Source organism: Cetorhinus maximus, chromosome 12, assembly GCF_964194155.1.
Source record: "Cetorhinus maximus chromosome 12, sCetMax3.hap1.1, whole genome shotgun sequence".
Taxonomy (NCBI): domain Eukaryota; kingdom Metazoa; phylum Chordata; class Chondrichthyes; order Lamniformes; family Cetorhinidae; genus Cetorhinus; species Cetorhinus maximus.
In genome coordinates this window covers 62,066,315-62,083,900 of record NC_135890.1, presented here as the reverse complement: position 1 = coordinate 62,083,900, position 17,586 = coordinate 62,066,315, and the positions used below count along the sequence as shown (strand labels likewise).

Genomic DNA, 17,586 nt, shown 5'->3' with positions numbered 1-17,586 from the left:
TCTCTCCTTTCTTTAGGCTGAGGTGGGAAGATTTATTACCCCGATTCTGGAACTACTGCTTGCTGTCCAGGCTGTGCGCACTGTGCGGTCAGTGATAAGATACAAGGACACTGTAGCCTTTTTAAAGATACATGGGACTGCCACAATCCCCTTCACCTGAGTTCTCTCCATTGTGTGAACAGATCCAAGTAGCAATATAGAAATTTTTGTAAAAAGACTGGGTAAAGACACTGTTCATAATAATAAAAATTTATAATAAACACAGTCATATACATTGATATGTTAATAGTTGACAGTGTGCAAATGCCATATTTCTCTTTCGTCTTACTGACTGTTGGAATGCAACATAAACTAACTTTAACCTGGTGTAAGCTTTACCTTTGCAACTTTATCGTAGACTTCAATGGCTCGGACCCAGCTGCAGAGGCCTTCACAAGCTGAGGAAACATTCTTAATGACAGATGGCTGGAATTCAGCACTGCCGATAAAATCTCTTCGGATCTGGGCTATCACTTTAACAGGGATATTGTCTTTATCAAAGTCCTGGGGAGAATACAACAGAATGCTAATAGACACAAACAGAACTGGCAGCTAGAAATACAGGCTTCACACAGGGTTCGTTCAGTTTTGGCACCTTGGTTTGAATGTAGCTCGGATAGAGGGAACATTCTCAGCTGGCTGCAAGGCTGCAAAATGAAATGAATTCATGCAGTCTCAATCATATTCCGAGTGGGAACAAGTTTACATCCCCAGCAAATTAATTAATTAATTAATTAATCATTAATTGAAATTCAGAAAACAGCATTATTAGAAATGTGAACATTGCATTACTGTAAAACAGGCTGCCCTCCTGAATGTGACCTTAATCCCCATAATGGGATCCTTTTGACGAGAGTCTTAATGCAAGTTTCTTCAGCGTTGGTGCCTATAATGTAGGATGATACTGTCTCTGTCTACCCTACTGCGACACCCGACAGCTGGAATCACACTGCTCCTCCCTCATTAGCGTCAGAGGGAAATTAGTTTCAGGGGTGCAGACAGACCTTTCTGTCCTGAAAGAGAGGATAAATTTGTGATAGAGGATTCTATGATCTTCCATAGCAGTGTGACATTGGTGCAGTGTTGGGACTAAGGCACGAGAGGGAGCTTTGCACCAAAGCATGTGTTTATTCCCAGATTACAAGAAGTTATAATGTGTATAACAGTGAATAAGCTGCTGGTATACAACCTGATTTAATGTTTCTATAAAGTTTCAAACAGTGTATAAGCTGCTGGTATACAACCTGATTTAATGTTTCTACAAAGTTTCAATAATCAGGAGATTGAAAACAGCGCGAGAGGAGAGTCATTCGGGAGATATGAAAATAGCGCAAAAGGAGAGGTAGTTGGGAGAATAAAAACAGCGTGAGAGGAAATGTGATTGGGAGATGGAAAACAGCGCGAGAGGAGAGTCAGTCGGGAGATTGAAAACAGCGCGAGAGGAGAGAGAGTCGGGAGATTGAAAACATCGCGAGAGGAGAGAGAGTCGGGAGATTGAAAACAGCGCGAGAGGAGAGAGAGTCGGGAGATTGAAAACATCGCGAGAGGAGAGAGAGTCGGGAGATTGAAAACAGCGCGAGAGGAGAGAGAGTCGGGAGATTGAAAACAGCGCGAGAGGAGAGAGAGTTGGGAGATTGAAAACAGCGCGAGAGGAGAGAGAGTTGGGAGATTGAAAACAGGGCGAGAGGAGAGAGTCGGGAGATTGAAAACAGTGCGAGAGGAGAGAGAGTCGGGAGATTGAAGACAGTGCGAGAGGAGAGTCAGTCGGGAGATTGAAAACAGCGCGAGAGGAGAGGTGATTGGGAGATTGAAAACAGGGCGAGAGGAGAGGCAGTCGGGAGATTGAAAACAGTGCGAGAGGAGAGAGAGTCGGGAGATTGAAGACAGCGCGAGAGGAGAGAGAGTCGGGAGATTGAAGACAGCGCGAGAGGAGAGTCTGTCGGGAGATTGAAAACAGCGCGAGAGGAGAGAGAGTCGGGAGATTGAAAACAGGGCGAGAGGAGAGTCAGCCGGGGGATTGAAAACAGCGCGAGAGGAGAGAGAGTCGGGAGATTGAAAACAGCGCGAGAGGAGAGAGAGTCGGGAGATTGAAAACAGCGTGAGAGGAGAGGTGATTGGGAGATTGAAAACAGCGCGAGAGGAGAGAGAGTCGGGAGATTGAAAACAGCGCGAGAGGAGAGAGAGTCGGGAGATTGAAAACAGCGCGAGAGGAGAGGTGATTGGGAGATTGAAAACAGCGCGAGAGGAGAGGTGATTGGGAGATTGAAAACAGCGCAAGAGGAGAGAGAGTCGGGAGATTGAAAACAGCGCGAGAGGAGAGAGAGTCGGGAGATTGAAAACAGCGCAAGAGGAGAGAGAGTCGGGAGATTCAAGGCAGCGCGAGAGGAGAGGCAGTCGGGAGATTGAAAACAGCGCGAGAGGAGAGTCAGTCGGGAGATTGAAAACAGGGCGAGAGGAGAGTCAGTCGGGAGATTGAAAACAGCGCGAGAGGAGAGTCAGTCGGGAGATTGAAAACAGCGCGAGAGGAGAGGCAGTCAGGAGATTGAAAACAGGGCGAGAGGAGAGTCAGTTGGGAGATTGAAAACAGCGCGAGAGGAGAGGCAGTTGGGAGATTGAAAACAGGGCGAGAGGAGAGTCAGTTGGGAGATTGAAAACAGCGCGAGAGGAGAGAGTCGGGGGATTGAAAACAGCGCGAGAGGAGAGTCAGTCGGGAGATTGAAAACAGCGCGAGAGGAGAGTCAGTCGGGAGATTGAAAACAGGGCGAGAGGAGAGGTGATTGGGAGATTGAAAATAAAAGGAGGAGAATCTGAAGAGCAGGTGCCAGCTTGTGAGCGGCCAGTGTGTGAGTGACCCAGTGAAGAGTGGAGCTTTGAGGCTTTGGCTCGAGGGTTTTCGGTGAGCAGAGGCTGAGGACGAGCTTGCTCCCAGCGGGGTAGTGCCGGGTAAGTTCCTCTAATTAAATTAGGAGTAGGTAATGGAGGCAGCAGTTGGGGCAGTCGAGTGCTCCGAATGCAGCATGTGGGAAGTTTGGGACAGCACAATTGTCTCTGAAGACTACACCTGCAAAAGGTGCATCCAGCTGCAGCTCCTGAGAAGCCGAGTTAGGGAACTGGACGAACTTCGGATCATACGGGAGGCAGAGGCAGTAATCGACAGGAGTTTCAGGGAGACAGTCACCCCTAAAAGGCAGGAGGCAGGCAGATGGGTGAATGTCAGGAGAGGGAAGGGGAATAGACAGAAAGAGCAGAGCACCCCTGTGGCCGTTCCCATCAACAATAGGTATACTGTTTTGGATACTGTTGGTGGGGACGACCTACCAGGGACAAGTTGTAGTGGTCGCGTCTCTGGCACCGAGGCTGGACCCTTAGCTCAGAAAGGAGGGAGGGAAAAGAGGAGAGCAGTAGTGATAAGGGATTCGATAGTTAGGGGGACAGATAGGAGGTTCTGTGGGAGAGATCGAGAATCCCGGATGGTCTGTTGCCTCCCTAGTGCCAGGGTCCGCGATATCTCGGATCGAGTTCTCAGTATTCTCAGGTGGGAGGGTGAGCAGCCAGATGTCGTGGTCCATGTAGGGACCAATGACGTGGATAGGAAGGAGGAGGAGGTCCTTCAAAGAGAGTTTAGGGAGTTAGGTGCAAAGTTGAAGGACAGGACCTCCAGGGTTGCGATCTCAGGAGTGCTATCTGTGCCATGTGCTAGTGAGGCTAGAAATAGGAGGATAATGCAGCTAAATATGTGGCTAAGGAGATGGTGCAGGAGGGAGGGCTTCATGTTTCTTGACAATTGGGCTCTGTTCCAGGGAAGGTGGGACCTGTTCCGACGGGATGGTTTGCACCTGAACTGGAGGGGGACTAACATCCTTGCGGGTAGGTTTGCTAGTGCTGCTCCGGGGTGTTTAAACTAGATTTGCAGGGGGAGGGGAACCAGAGTGTTAGAGCAGATAGTGAGGTGGAGGAGGATAAAGGTCAAGCGAGGAATGCATGTATAGACAGAAATCAAAGGTTTGTATGTGATAGAAATGTTCTCAGGTGCATCTATTTCAATGCAAGGAGTATTGTCGGAAAGGCAGATGAGCTTAGGGCGTGGATTAGCACATTACGACATTATTGCTATTAGTGAGACTTGGTTGCAGGAGGGGCAGGACTGGCAGCTCAATGTTCTGGGGTTCCGTTGTTTCAGATGTGATAGAGGGGGAGGGAAGAAGGGGGGAGGAGTGGCATTACTAGTCAGGGAAAATATCACAGCTGTGCGTAGACAGGACAGCCCGGAGGGCTCGTCTACAGAGGCCATATGGGTGGAGCTGAAGAACGGGAAAGGTGTGACCACACTAATAGGGTTGTATTATAGACTGCCCAATAGTCAGAGAGAATTGGAGGAGCAAATCTGTAGAGAGATAGCAGACCGAAGTAAGAAACAGAAAGTTGTGATAGTAGGAGATTTTAACTTTCCACATATTGACTGGGACTCCTATACTGTAAAAGGTCTGGATGGCTTGGAGTTTGTCAAATGTGTTCAGGAAAGTTTTCTAAATTAATATATAGAGGTACCAACAAGAGAGGATGCAATACTTGATCTCTTATTAGGGAACTAGACAGGTCAGGTGACAGAAGTATGTGTAGGCGAAAATATTTTGGGTCCAGTGACCACAATGTCATTAGTTTTAAGTTAATTATGGATAAGGATAGGTCTGGTCCTCGAGTTGAGATTCTAAATTGGAGAAAGACCAATTTTGTGGAAATGAGTAAGGATCTAGGAAGAGTGGGTTGGGATAAGTCGTTTTCTGGCAAGGATGAGTTCAGTAAGTGGAAGGCATTCAAAGGCGAAATTTTGAGAGTGCAGAGTTTGCATGTTCCTGTCAGGATTAAAGGCAAAGTTAACAGGCATATGGAACCTTGGTTTTCAAGGGATATTGGCGATCTGGTTAAGAAGAAGAGAGAGGTGTAGAGCAGGTATAGGCAACAAGAAACAAATGAGGTACTTGTAGAGTATAGAAAATGTAAGAAAATACTAAAGAAGGAAATCAGGAAGGCAAAAAGAAGACCTGAGGTTGCTTTGGCAGATAATGTGAAGGTAAACCCGAAGGGTTTCTACAAGTATATTAAGAGTAAAAGGATAGTAAGGGACACAATTGGTCCCCTTTAAGATCAGAGTGGCCGTCTATGTATGGAACCTCACGAGATGGGGGAGATCTTAAACAGTTTAATTGCATCAGTATTTACTCAGGAAACTGGCCTAGTGTAAGAGGAAGGAAGGGAAACAAGCAGTAGTGTCATGGAACATATAGAGATTAAAGAGGAGGAGGTGCTTGCTGCCTTACAGAGAATAAAGCTAGATAAATCCCCCGGGCCCGACATGATATTCCCTCGGACCTTGAGGGAGACTAGTGTAGAAATTGCAGGGGCCCTGGCAGAAATATTTAAAATGTCCTTAGCCACGGGTGAGGTGCCGGAGGATTGGAGGGTAGCTCATGTTATTCCGTTGTTTAAAAAAGGCTCCAAAAGTAAACCAGGTAATTACAGGCCAGTGAGCCTGATGTCAGTAGTAGGTAAATTATTGGAAGGTGTTCTGAGAGATCAGATATATAATTATTTGGACAGCCAAGGGCTGATTAAGGATAGTCAGCATGGCTTTGTGTGTGGTAGGTCGTGTTTAACCAACCTTGTAGAGTTTTTCGAGGAGGTTACCAAGAAAGTAGATGAAGGAAAGGCTGTGGATGTTGTCTACATGGACTTTAGTAAGGCCTTTGACAAGGTCCCACATGGGAGGTTAGTTCAGAAGGTTCAGACACTTGGTATCCATGGAGAGGTTGTAAACTGGATTCGAAATTGGCTGTGTGGGAGAAGACAGAGAGTGGTAGTGGATGATTGCTTCTCAGACTGGAGGCCTGTGACTAGTGGTGTGCCTCAGGGATCTGTGCTGGGACCATTGTTGTTTGTTGTCTATATCAATGATCTGGATGATAATGTGGTAAATTGGATCAGCAAGTTTGCTGATGACACTAAGATTGGAGGACAGACATTGTGGACAGCGAGGAAGGCTTTCAAAGCTTGCAGAGGGATCTGGACCAACTGGAAAAATGGGCCAGAAAATGGCAGATGGAATTTAATGCAGAAAAGTATGAGGTGTTGCATTTTGGAAAGACAAACCAAGGTAGGACATACACAGTAAATGGTAGGGCACTGAGGAGTGCGGAGGAACAAAGGGATCTGGGAGTTCAGATACATAATTCCCTGAAAGTGGCGTCACAGGTAGACAGGGTTGTAAAGAAAGCTATTGGCATACTGGCCTTCATAAATCAAAGAATTGAGTATAGGAGTTGGGATGTTATGATGAGGTTGTATAAGACATTGGTGAGGCCAACTTTGGAGTATTGTGTGCAGTTCTGGTCACCTAACTACAGGAAGGATATCAGTAAGATTGAAAGAGTGCAGAGAAGATTTACTAGGATGTTGCTGGGTCTTCAGGAGTTGAGTTACAGGGAAAGAGTAAACAGGTGAGGACTTTATTCCTTGGAGCGTAGAAGAATGAGGGGAGATTTGATAGAAGTTTACAAAATTATGAGGGGTATAGACAGAATAAATGCGAGTAGGCTCTTTCCATTTAGATTAGGAGAAATAAACACGAGAGGACATGGCTTTAGGGTGAAAGGGGAAAGGTTTAGGGGGAACAGTAGGGGGAACTTCTTCACTCAGAGAGTGGTGGGAGTGTGGAATGAGCTACCATCTGACGTGGTAAATGCGGGCTCAGTCTTAAGTTTTAAGAATAAATTGGATAGATACATGGATGGGAGAGGTCTGGAGGGTTATGGACTGGAGGGTGCAGGTCAATGGGACCAGCGGAATAATATTTCGGCACAGACTAGAAGGGCCGAATGGCCTGTTTTTCTGCGCTGTAGTGTTCTATGGTTTTATGGTTCTAATCTTCCTAACAATGAATAAGTTCCTGTTATACAACCAGATTAAATGTTTCAATAATGTTTCTAAAAATGAATAAATTGCTGGTATACAACCTGATTTAATGTTTCTAGAATGTGTCAATAATGTTCCAAACAACGAATAAGCTGCTCGTATCCAACTGATTAACTGTTTCAATAATGGTTCTAAAAATGAATGAGCTGCTGGTATACAACCTGATTTAATGTTTATATAATATGTCTAACAGTGAATAAGCTGCTGCTATACAACCTGATTTAATGTTTATATAATTTTTCTAATAGTGAGCAAACTTCTGCTATACAACCTGATTTAATGTTTATATAATTTTTCTAATAGTGAGCAAACTTCTGCTATACAACCTGATTTAATGTTTCTAACAGTGAGCAAACTTCTGCTATACAACCTGATTTAATGTTTATATAATTTTTCTAATAGTGAGCAAACTTCTGCTATACAACCTGATTTAATGTTTCTAACAGTGAGCAAACTTCTGCTATACAACGTGATTTAATGTTACTATAATGTTTCTAACAATGAACAAGCTGCTGCTATACAACCTGATTTAATGTTTCTATAATGTGTCCAACAATGAATAAGTTGTGGATATAGAAACCTGATTTAATGTTTCTAACATTACCAGCCCATTTAATGTTTCTATAATGTATCTAACAGTGAATAAGCTGCTGCTATACAACCTGATTTAATGTTTCTATAATGTGTCCAACAGTGAATGAGTTGTGGATATAGAAACCTGATTTAATGTTTCTAACATTGTCCAACCTGCTGGTAAAGAACCTGATTTAATGTTTCTATAATGTTTCTAACAGTGAGCATCCTGCTGTTAAACAACCTGATTTAATGTTTTACTACAGTTTCTAACAGTGATTAAGCTGCTGGTATACAACCTGATTTAATGTTTCAATAATGTTTCTCACAGTGAGCAACCTGTTGTTATACAACCTGATTTAATGTTTCTATAATGTTTCTAACAGTGAATAAGCTGTTGGTATACAACCTGATTTAACATGTCTATATTGTTTCTAATACTGAGTAGCCTGCTGGTATACAACCTGATTCACTGTTTCTGTAATGTTTCTGACAGTGAATAAGCTGCTTATATAAAACTTGATTTAATGCTTCTATAATGTTTCTAACAGTGAGCAACCTGTTGGTATACCAGCTGATTTAATGTTTCTATAATTTTTCTACAAATTAATAAGCTGCTGTTAAACAACATGTTTGAATGTTTCTATAATGTTTCTAACAGTGAGCAAACTGCTGTTATACAACTTGATTTAATGTTTGTATATTGTTTCTAACCGTGAGCAAACTGCTGGTATACAACCTGATTTAATGTTTCTATTATGATTCTATCTTGTTTCTAACAGTGAATTAGCTGCTGGTATACACCCTGATTTAATGTTTCTATAAAAACAAAAAACTACTGCGGATGCTGGAAATCCAAAACAAAAACAGAATTACCTGGAAAAACTCAGGGGGTCTGGCAGCATCGGTGGAGCAGAAAAGAGTTGACGTTTCGAGTCCAATGACCCTTCAACAGAACTGAGTGTAGTTAGGAGAGGGGTGAAATATAAGCTGGTTTAAGGTGGGGGGCGGGGGGAGAGAAATTGAGGGTGGGGTGGTTGTAGGGACAAGCGAGCAGTGATAGGAGCAGATAATCAAAAGATGTCACAGACAAAAGGATCAAAGAGGTGTTGAAGGTGGTGATATTATCTAAGAAAAGCGCTAATTAAGAATGGATGGCAGGACACTCAAGGTGGGAAAAGAAAAATCTATATAAGTTATTGAAAAAAACAAAAGGGAGGGGGAAGAAACAGGGTGGGGATGGGGGGAGGGAGTTTAAGATCTAAAGTTGTTGAATTCAATATTCAGCCCGGAAGGCTGTAAAGTGCCTAGTCGGAAGATGAGGTGCTGTTCCTCCAGTTTGCGTTGGGCTTCACTGGAACAATGCAGCAAGCCAAGGACAGACATGTGGGCAAGAGAGCAGGGTAGAATGTTAAAATGGCAAGCGACAGGGAGGTTTGGGTCTTTCTTGCGAACAGACCGCAGGTGTTCTGCAAAACGGTCGCCCAGTTTGCGTTTGGTCTCTCCAATGTAGAGGAGACCACATTGGGAGCAACAAATGCAGTAGACTAAGTTAGGGGAAATGCAAGTGAAATGCTGCTTCACTTGAAACAAGTGTTTGGGCCCTTGGACGGTGAGGAGAGAGGAAGTGAAGGGGCAGGTTTTGCATCTTCTGCGTGGGCATGGGGAGGTGCCATAGGTAGGGGTTGAGGAGTAGGGGGTGATGGAGGAGTGGACCAGGGTGTCCCGGAGGGAACGATCCCTACGGAATGCCGCCAGGGGGGGTGAAGGGAAGATGTGTTTGGTGGTGGCATCATGCTGGAGTTGGCGGAAATGGCGGAGGATGATCCTTTGAATGCGGAGGCTGGTGGGGTGATAAGTGAGGACAAGGAGGACCCTATCATGTTTCTGGGAGGGAGGAGAAGGCGTGAGGGCGGATGCGCGGGAGATGGGCTGGACATGGTTGAGGGCCCTGTCAACGACCGTGAGTGGAAAACTTCGGTTAAAGAAGAAGGAGGACATGTCAGAGGAACTGTTTTTGAAGGTAGCGTCATCAGAACAGATGCGACGGAGGTGAAGGAACTGAGAGAATGGGATGGAGTCCTTACAGGAAGTGGGGTGTGAGGAGCTGTGGTCGAGGTAGCTGTGGGAGTCGGTAGGCTTGTAATGGATATTGGTGGACAGTCTATCATCAGAAATTGAGACAGAGAGGTCAAGGAAGGGAAGGGAAGTGTCAGAGATGGACCATGTGAAAATGATGGAGGGGTGGAGATTGGAAGCAAAATTAATAAATTTTTCCAGGTCCCGACGAGAGCATGAAGCAGCACCGAAGTAATCATCGATGTACCGGAGAAAGAGTTGTGAGAGGGGGCCGGAGTAGGACTGGAACAAGGAATGTTCCACAGACCCCATAAAGAGACAGGCATAGCTGGGGCACATGCGGGTACCCATAGCCACACCTTTATTTGGAGGAAGTGAGAGGGGTTAAAGGAGAAATTGTTCAGTGTGAGAACAAGTTCAGCCAGACGGAGGAGAGTAGTGGTGGATGGGGATTGTTCGGGCCTCTGTTCAAGGACGAAGCTAAGGGCCCTCAGACCATCCTGGTGGGGGATGGAGATGTAGAGGGATTGGACATCCATGGTGAGGAGGAAGCGGTTGGGGCCAGGGAACTGGAAATTGTTGATGTGACGTAAGGTGTCAGAGGAATCACGGATGTAGATGGGAAGGGACTGGACAAGGGGAGAGAGAAGGGAGTCAAGATAATGAGAAATGAGTTCCGTGGGGTAGGAACAGGCTGACATGATCGGTCTGCCAGGACAGTTCTGTTCGTGGATTTTGGGTAGGAGGTAGAAGCGGGCCGTCCGAGGTTGGGCGACTATCAGGTTGGAAGCTGTGGGAGGAAGATCTCCAGAGGAGATGTGGTCAGTGACAGTCCTGGAAACAATGGCTTGGTTCCGTGGTGGGGTCATGGTCCAGGGAGAGGTAGGAGGAAATGTCTGCGAGTTGACGCTCAGCCTCCGCAAGGTAGAGGTCAGTGCGCCAGACAACAACAGCACCACCCTTGTCAGCGGGTTTGATGACAATGTTGGGGTTGGACCTGAGAGAACGGAGTGCAGTAAGTGCAGAGAGAGACAGATTAGAGTGGGTGAGAGGAGCAGAGAAATTGAGACGGTTAATGTCACACCGACAGTTCTCAATGAAAAGATCAAGAGAAGGTAAGAATCCAGAGGGAGGGGGCCAGGTGGAGGGAGAATATTGGAGGTGAACGAGGAGAGGACTTCTGCCCAAAGAAGTGAGCACGGAGACGAAGACGGCGGAAGAAGAGTTCAGCATCGTGCCGAGCCCAAAATTCATTGAGATGAGGGCGTAAGGGTATGAAACTAAGTCCTTTGCTGATCACTGAACGTTCAGCATCGGAGAGGGGAAGGTCAGGGGGTATAGTGCATACACAGCTGGGGCTGGGATTGGAAGATGGGGTGGGGACGGAGGGACAAGCAGGGGTGGAGGGTCCCAGCAGGTATTCCAGCAGGTTGCTCACTGTTAGAAACATTATAGAAACATTCAAACATGTTGTTAATCAGCAGCTTGTTCATTTGTAGAAAGATTATAGAAATATTAAATCAGTTGGTATACCAGCAGGTTGCTCACTGTTAGAAACTTTATAGAAGCATTAAATCAGGTTGTATACCAGCATCTTATTCACTGTTAGAAACATTATAGAAACATTAAATCAGGTTGTATACCAGGAGCTTAGTCATTGTTAGAAACATTATAGAAACATTAAATCAGGTTGTATACAAGCAGATTATTCACTGTTAGACACATTATAGAAACATTAAATGAGGTTCTAAAGCAGCAGCTTATTCATTCTTAGAAACATTCTAGAAACAATTACTCAGGTTGTATAACAACAGTTTATTCAATGTTAGAAACTATACCGAAACATTAAATCAGGTTGTATACCAGCAGCTTATTCACTGTTAGACACATTATAGAAATATTATAGAAATATTATGTCAGGTTGTATAACAGCAGGTTATTCACTGTTAAAACATAATAGAAATATTAACTCAGTTTGTGTACCAGCAGCTCATTCATTGTTAGAAACATTATGGAAACATTAAATCAGGTTGTAACTCCATGCTGGAGTTGGCGGAAATTTGGCTTCAGGTTGGCTTCCAACCTGATAGTCGCCCAACCTCGGACAGCCCACTTCTACCTCCTACCCTTATACAACCTGATTTAACATGTCTATATTGTTTCTAATACTGAGTAGCCTGCTGGTATACAACCTGATTCGCTGTTTCTGTAATGTTTCTGACAGTGAATAAGCTGCTGATATAAAACCTGAATAAATGCTTCTATAATGTTTCTAACAGTGAGCAACCTGTTGGTATACCATATGATTTAATGTTTCTCTAATCTTTCTACAAATCAATAAGCTGCTGTTAAACAACATGTTTGAATGTTTCTATAATGTGTCTAACAGTGAGCAACCTGCTGGTATACAACCTGGTTTAATGTTTCTATAATCTTTCTACAAATGAATAAGCTGCTGTTAAACAACATCTTTGAATGTTTGTATATTATTTCTAACAGTGAGCAACCTGCTGGAATACAACCTGGTTTAATGTTTCTATTATGATTCTAGCTTGTTTCTAACAGTGAATTAGCTGCTGGTATACAAACTGATTTAATATTTCTATTATGTTTCAACAGTGAATAACCTGCTATTATACAACCTGATTTAATATTTGTATAATGTTTCTCACAGTGAGCAACCTGTTGTTATACAACCTGATTTAATATTTCTATAATGTTTCTAACAATGACTAAGCTCCTGGTATACAACCTGATATAATATTTGCATAATGTTTCTAACAGTGATTAGCTGCTGGTATGCAACCTGACATAATATTTCTATAATGTTTCTATAATGTGTCTAACAGTGAATAAGCTGCTGGTATACAACCTGATTTAATGTTTCTACAATGTTTTTAACAATAATTAAGCTGCTGGTATACAACCTGATTTACCGTGTCTATATTGTTTCTAACAGTATTTAGCCTGCTGGTATACAACCTGATTTACTGTTTCTGTAATGTTTCTGACAGTGAATAAGGTGCTGATATACAACCTGATTTAATGCTTCTATAATCTTTCTAACAGTGAGGAACCTGCTGGTATACCAACTGATTTAATGTTTCTATAATCTTTCTACAAATGAACAAGCTGCCGGTGTACAACCTGATTTAATGTTTCTAACAGTGAGCATCCTGCTGGTATACAACCTGATTTAATGTTTCTATAATGTTTCTAACAATGAATGAGCTGCTGGTATACAACCTGATTTAATATTTCTATAATGTTTCAACAGTGAATAACCTGCTGTTATACAACCTGATTTAATATTTCTATAATGTTTCTCACAGTGAGCAACCTGTTGTTATACAACCTGATTTAATATTTCTATAATGTTTCTAACAATGACTAAGCTCCTGGTATACAACCTGATTTAATATTTGCATAATGTTTCTAACAGTGATTAGCTGCTGGTATGCAACCTGACATAATATTTATATAATCTTTCTATAATGTGTCTAACAGTGAATAAGCTGCTGGTATACAACCTGATTTAATGTTTCTACAATGTTTCTAACAATAAATAAGCTGCTGGTATACAACCTGATTTAACATGTCTATATTGTTTCTAACAGTGATTAGCCTGCTGGTATACAACCTGATTTAATGTTTCTGTAATGTTTCTAACAGTGAATAAATTGCTGTTATACAACCTGATTTAATTGTTGTATAATGTTTCTAACAGTGAGCAAACTGCTGTTAAACAACCTGATTTAATGTTTTTCTAAAGTTTCTCACAGTGAATAAGCTGCTGGTATACAACCTGATTTAATGTTTCTATAATGTTCAAGAAGTGAATAACCTGCTTGTATAGAAAATGATTTATTTTTTGAATAATATTTCTAACAATGACTAAGCTCCTGGTATACAACCTGATTTAATGTTTGCATAATGTTTCTAACAGTGAGCAACCTGCTGGTATGCAACCTGACATAATATTTCTATAATGTTTCTATAATGTGTCTAACAGTGTATAAGCTGCTGGTATACAACCTGATTTACTGTTTCTGTAATGTTTCTGACAGTGAATAAGATGTTGATGTACAACCTGAATTAATGCTTCTATAAAGTTTCTAACAGTGAGCAACCTGCTGGTATACCAACTGATTTAATTTTTGTATAATCTTTCTGCAAATGAACAAGCTGCTGATTAACAACATGTTTGAATGTTTCTATAATGTTTCTAACAGTGAGCAACCTGCTGGAATACAACCTGGTTTAATCTTTCTATTATGATTCTATCTTGTTTCTAACAGTGAATTAGCTGCTGGTATACAACCTGATTTAAAGTTTCTGTAATGTTTCTAACAGTAAATAAACTGCTGTTATACAACCTGATTAAAGGTTTCTATAATGTTTCTAACAATGAATAAACTGTTGGTATACAACCTGATTTAATGTTTGTATAATGTTTCTAACAGTGAGCAAACTGCTGTTAAACAAACTAATTTAATGTTTTTCTAAAGTTTCTAACTGTGAATAAGCTGCTGATATACATCCTGATTTAATATTTCTATAATGTTTCTAATAATGAAAAAGCTGTTGGTAAAGAAACTGATTTAATGTTTCCATAATGTTTCTAACAACGAATGAGCTGCTGGTACACAAACTGATTTAATATTTCTATTATGTTTCAACAGTGAATAACCTGCTTGTATACAACATGATTTAATATTTCTATAATGTTTCACACAGTGAGCAACCTGTTGTTATACAACCTGATTTAATATTTCTATAATGTTTCTAACAATGTCTAAGCTCCTAGTATACAACCTGATTTAGTTGTTGCATAATGTGTCTAACAGTGAATAAGCTGCTGGTATACAACCTGATTTAATGTTTCTACAATGTTTCTAACAATAAATAAGCTGTTAGTATACAACCTGATTTAACGTGTCTATATTGTTTCTAACAGTGATTAGCCTGCTGGTATACAACCTGATTTACTGTTTCTGTAATGTTTCTGACAGTGAATAAGGTGCTGATATACAACCTGATTCAATATTTCTATAATGTGTCTAACATTGAATAAGCTGCTGATATACAACCTGATTTAATGTTTGTATAATGTTTCTATAATATGTCTAACATTGAATAACCTGCTGATATACAACCTGATTTAATGTTTGTATAATGTTTCTATAATATGTCTAACATTGAATAACCTGCTGATATACAACCTGATTTAATGTTTCTATAATGTTTCTATAATGTGTCTAACAGTAAATAACCTGCTGGTATGCAACCTGATTTAATGTCTCTATAATTTTTCTAACAGTGAATAAGCTGCTGATATACAACCTGATTCAATATTTCTATAATGTGTCTAACATTGAATAAGCTGCTGAGAAAGAACATGATTGAATGTTTCTATAATGTTTCTAACAGTGAGCACCCTGCTGCTATACATCCTTCATTCAAAGTTTCTATATTGTTTCTAACAGTGAATAAGCTGCTGGTATAAAACCTGATTTACTGTTTCTATAATGTTTCCAACAGTGAATAAGCTGATGGTACACAACTTGATGTAATGTTTCCATAATGTTTCTAACAGTGAGCAACCTGTTGCTATACAACCTGATTGAATGTTTCAATAGTGTTTTTATAATGTGTATAATACTGAATAAGCTGCTTGTATGTAACCTCATTCAATGTTTCTCTAAAGTTTCTAACAGTGAATAAGCTGCTGGTATACAACCTGATTCAATGTTTCTATTATGTTTCTATAATGTTTCTAACAGTGAATTAGCTGCGGGTATAGAACCTGATTCAATGTTTCTATTATGTTTCTATTATGTTTCTATAATGTTTCTAACAGTGAATTAGCTGCGGGTATAGAACCTGATTCAATGTTTCTATAATGTTTCCAACAGTGCGCAATCTTCTGCTGAAGGGTCACGAGGACTCGAAACGTCAACTCTTTTCTTCTCCGCTGATGCTGCCGGACCTGCTGAGTTTTTCCAGGTAATTCCGTTTCTGCTGGTATACAACCTGATTCAATGTTTATATAATGTTTCTAACAGTGAATAAGCTGCTGATATACAACCTGATTTAATGTTTCTATAATGTTTCTAACAGTGAATAAGCTGCTGGTATACAACCTGACTTAATGTTTCTATAATGTTTCTAACAGTGAATAAGCTGCTGATATACAACCTGATTCAATGTTTATATAATGTTTCTAACAGTGAATAAGCTGCTGATATACAACCTGATTTAATGTTTCTATAATGTTTCTAACATTGAATAAGCTGCTGATTTACAACCTGATTTAATGTTTCTATAATGTTTCTAACATTGAATAAGCTGCTGTTATACAACCTGATTTAATATTTCTATAATATGTCTAACATTGAATAAGCTGCTGATATACAACCTGATTTAATATTTCTATAATATGTCTAACATTGAATAAGCTGCTGATTTACAACCTGATTTAATGTTTCTATAATATGTCTAACATTGAATAAGCTGCTGATTTACAACCTGATTTAATATTTCTATAATATGTCTAACATTGAATAAGCTGCTGATTTACAACCTGATTTAATGTTTCTATAATGTTTCTATAATGTGTCTAACAGTAAATAACCTGCTGGTATACAACCTGATTTAATGTCTCTATAATTTTTCTAACAGTGAATAAGCTGCTGATATACAACCTGATTCAATATTTCTATAATGTGTCTAACATTGAATAAGCTGCTGATATACAACCTGATTTAATGTCTCTATAATTTTTCTAACATTGAATAAGCTGCTGATATACAACCTGATTTAATATTTCTATAATATGTCTAACATTGAATAAGCTGCTGATATACAACCTGATTTAATATTTCTATAATATGTCTAACATTGAATAAGCTGCTGATTTACAACTTGATTTAATGTTTCTATAATATGTCTAACATTGAATAAGCTGCTGATATACAACCTGATTTAATGTTTTTATAATGTTTCTAACATTGAATAAGCTGCTGATTTACAACCTGATTTAATATTTCTATAATGTTTCTAACAGTGAATAAGCTGCTGATTTACAACCTGATTTAATGTTTCTGTAATGTTTCTAACAGTGAATAAGCTGCTGATTTACAACCTGATTTAATGTTTCTATAATGTTTCTAACAGTGAATAAGCTGCTGATTTACAACCTGATTTAATGTTTCTGTAATGTTTCTAACAGTGAATAAGCTGCTGATATACAACCTGATTTAATGTTTATATAATGTTTCTAACAGTGAATAAGCTGCTGATATACAACCTGATTTAATGTTTCTGTAATGTTTCTAACTGTGAATAAGCTGCTGATTTACAACCTGATTTAATGTTTTTACAATGTTTCCAGCATAGAACATGCTGTTGGGGCAATATATTACATCAGCATGTGTGCGCAACTGTCACTCCCAAGCGTCAAATGCTTCTCGATGATGTTGCGTGTGCGTCCCCCGACTTCAGCGCACAGTCTCGCGATATTTTGTTCAGCGGGCTGCATGCCCACCGACAATTAAAAGTCCTATTCAGGCCATTAACAGTCTCATTAAATTGAAATTTACACTGCGCATCCAACTTTACGGTTGGTGGGCAGGCGAAAAAGCCAAGCATCCTTTACATTTTTTAGGAAACCTCATCCGCGCATGGGATGAGGTTTCCTAAAGCAAATAAACATTTAAAAATAGCTTTATTTTTGATTTATAAACATGTCCTAGCTCATGTAACATGAGGGGACATGTTTTATTAAATTTTTATACTCTTTATCTTTTTTTACACAGTGCTTCAGTCTCCCAGAGGTAGTCTGTGCCTCAGGGAGACTGACGCGCTCTTTCTCGCACATGCGGGAACTGCACGCTAGGCCGGCTCGCCCTCCTCCGCCCGCTCGCA

The 17,586-nt window shown here is 40.7% G+C and overlaps 1 protein-coding gene across 1 annotated transcript in view; it reads right to left on the bottom strand.

Annotated features, from left to right (window-relative positions):
* Nucleotides 1–17,586, bottom strand: part of LOC144687508 (dynein axonemal heavy chain 3-like) — a 706,779-nt gene that overhangs the window by 257,601 nt on the left and 431,592 nt on the right. The window contains exon 39 of the mRNA XM_078553740.1: nt 379–543. Coding sequence (XP_078409866.1) covers nt 379–543 — 165 coding nt within the window. The remainder of the gene's footprint in view (nt 1–378; nt 544–17,586) is intronic.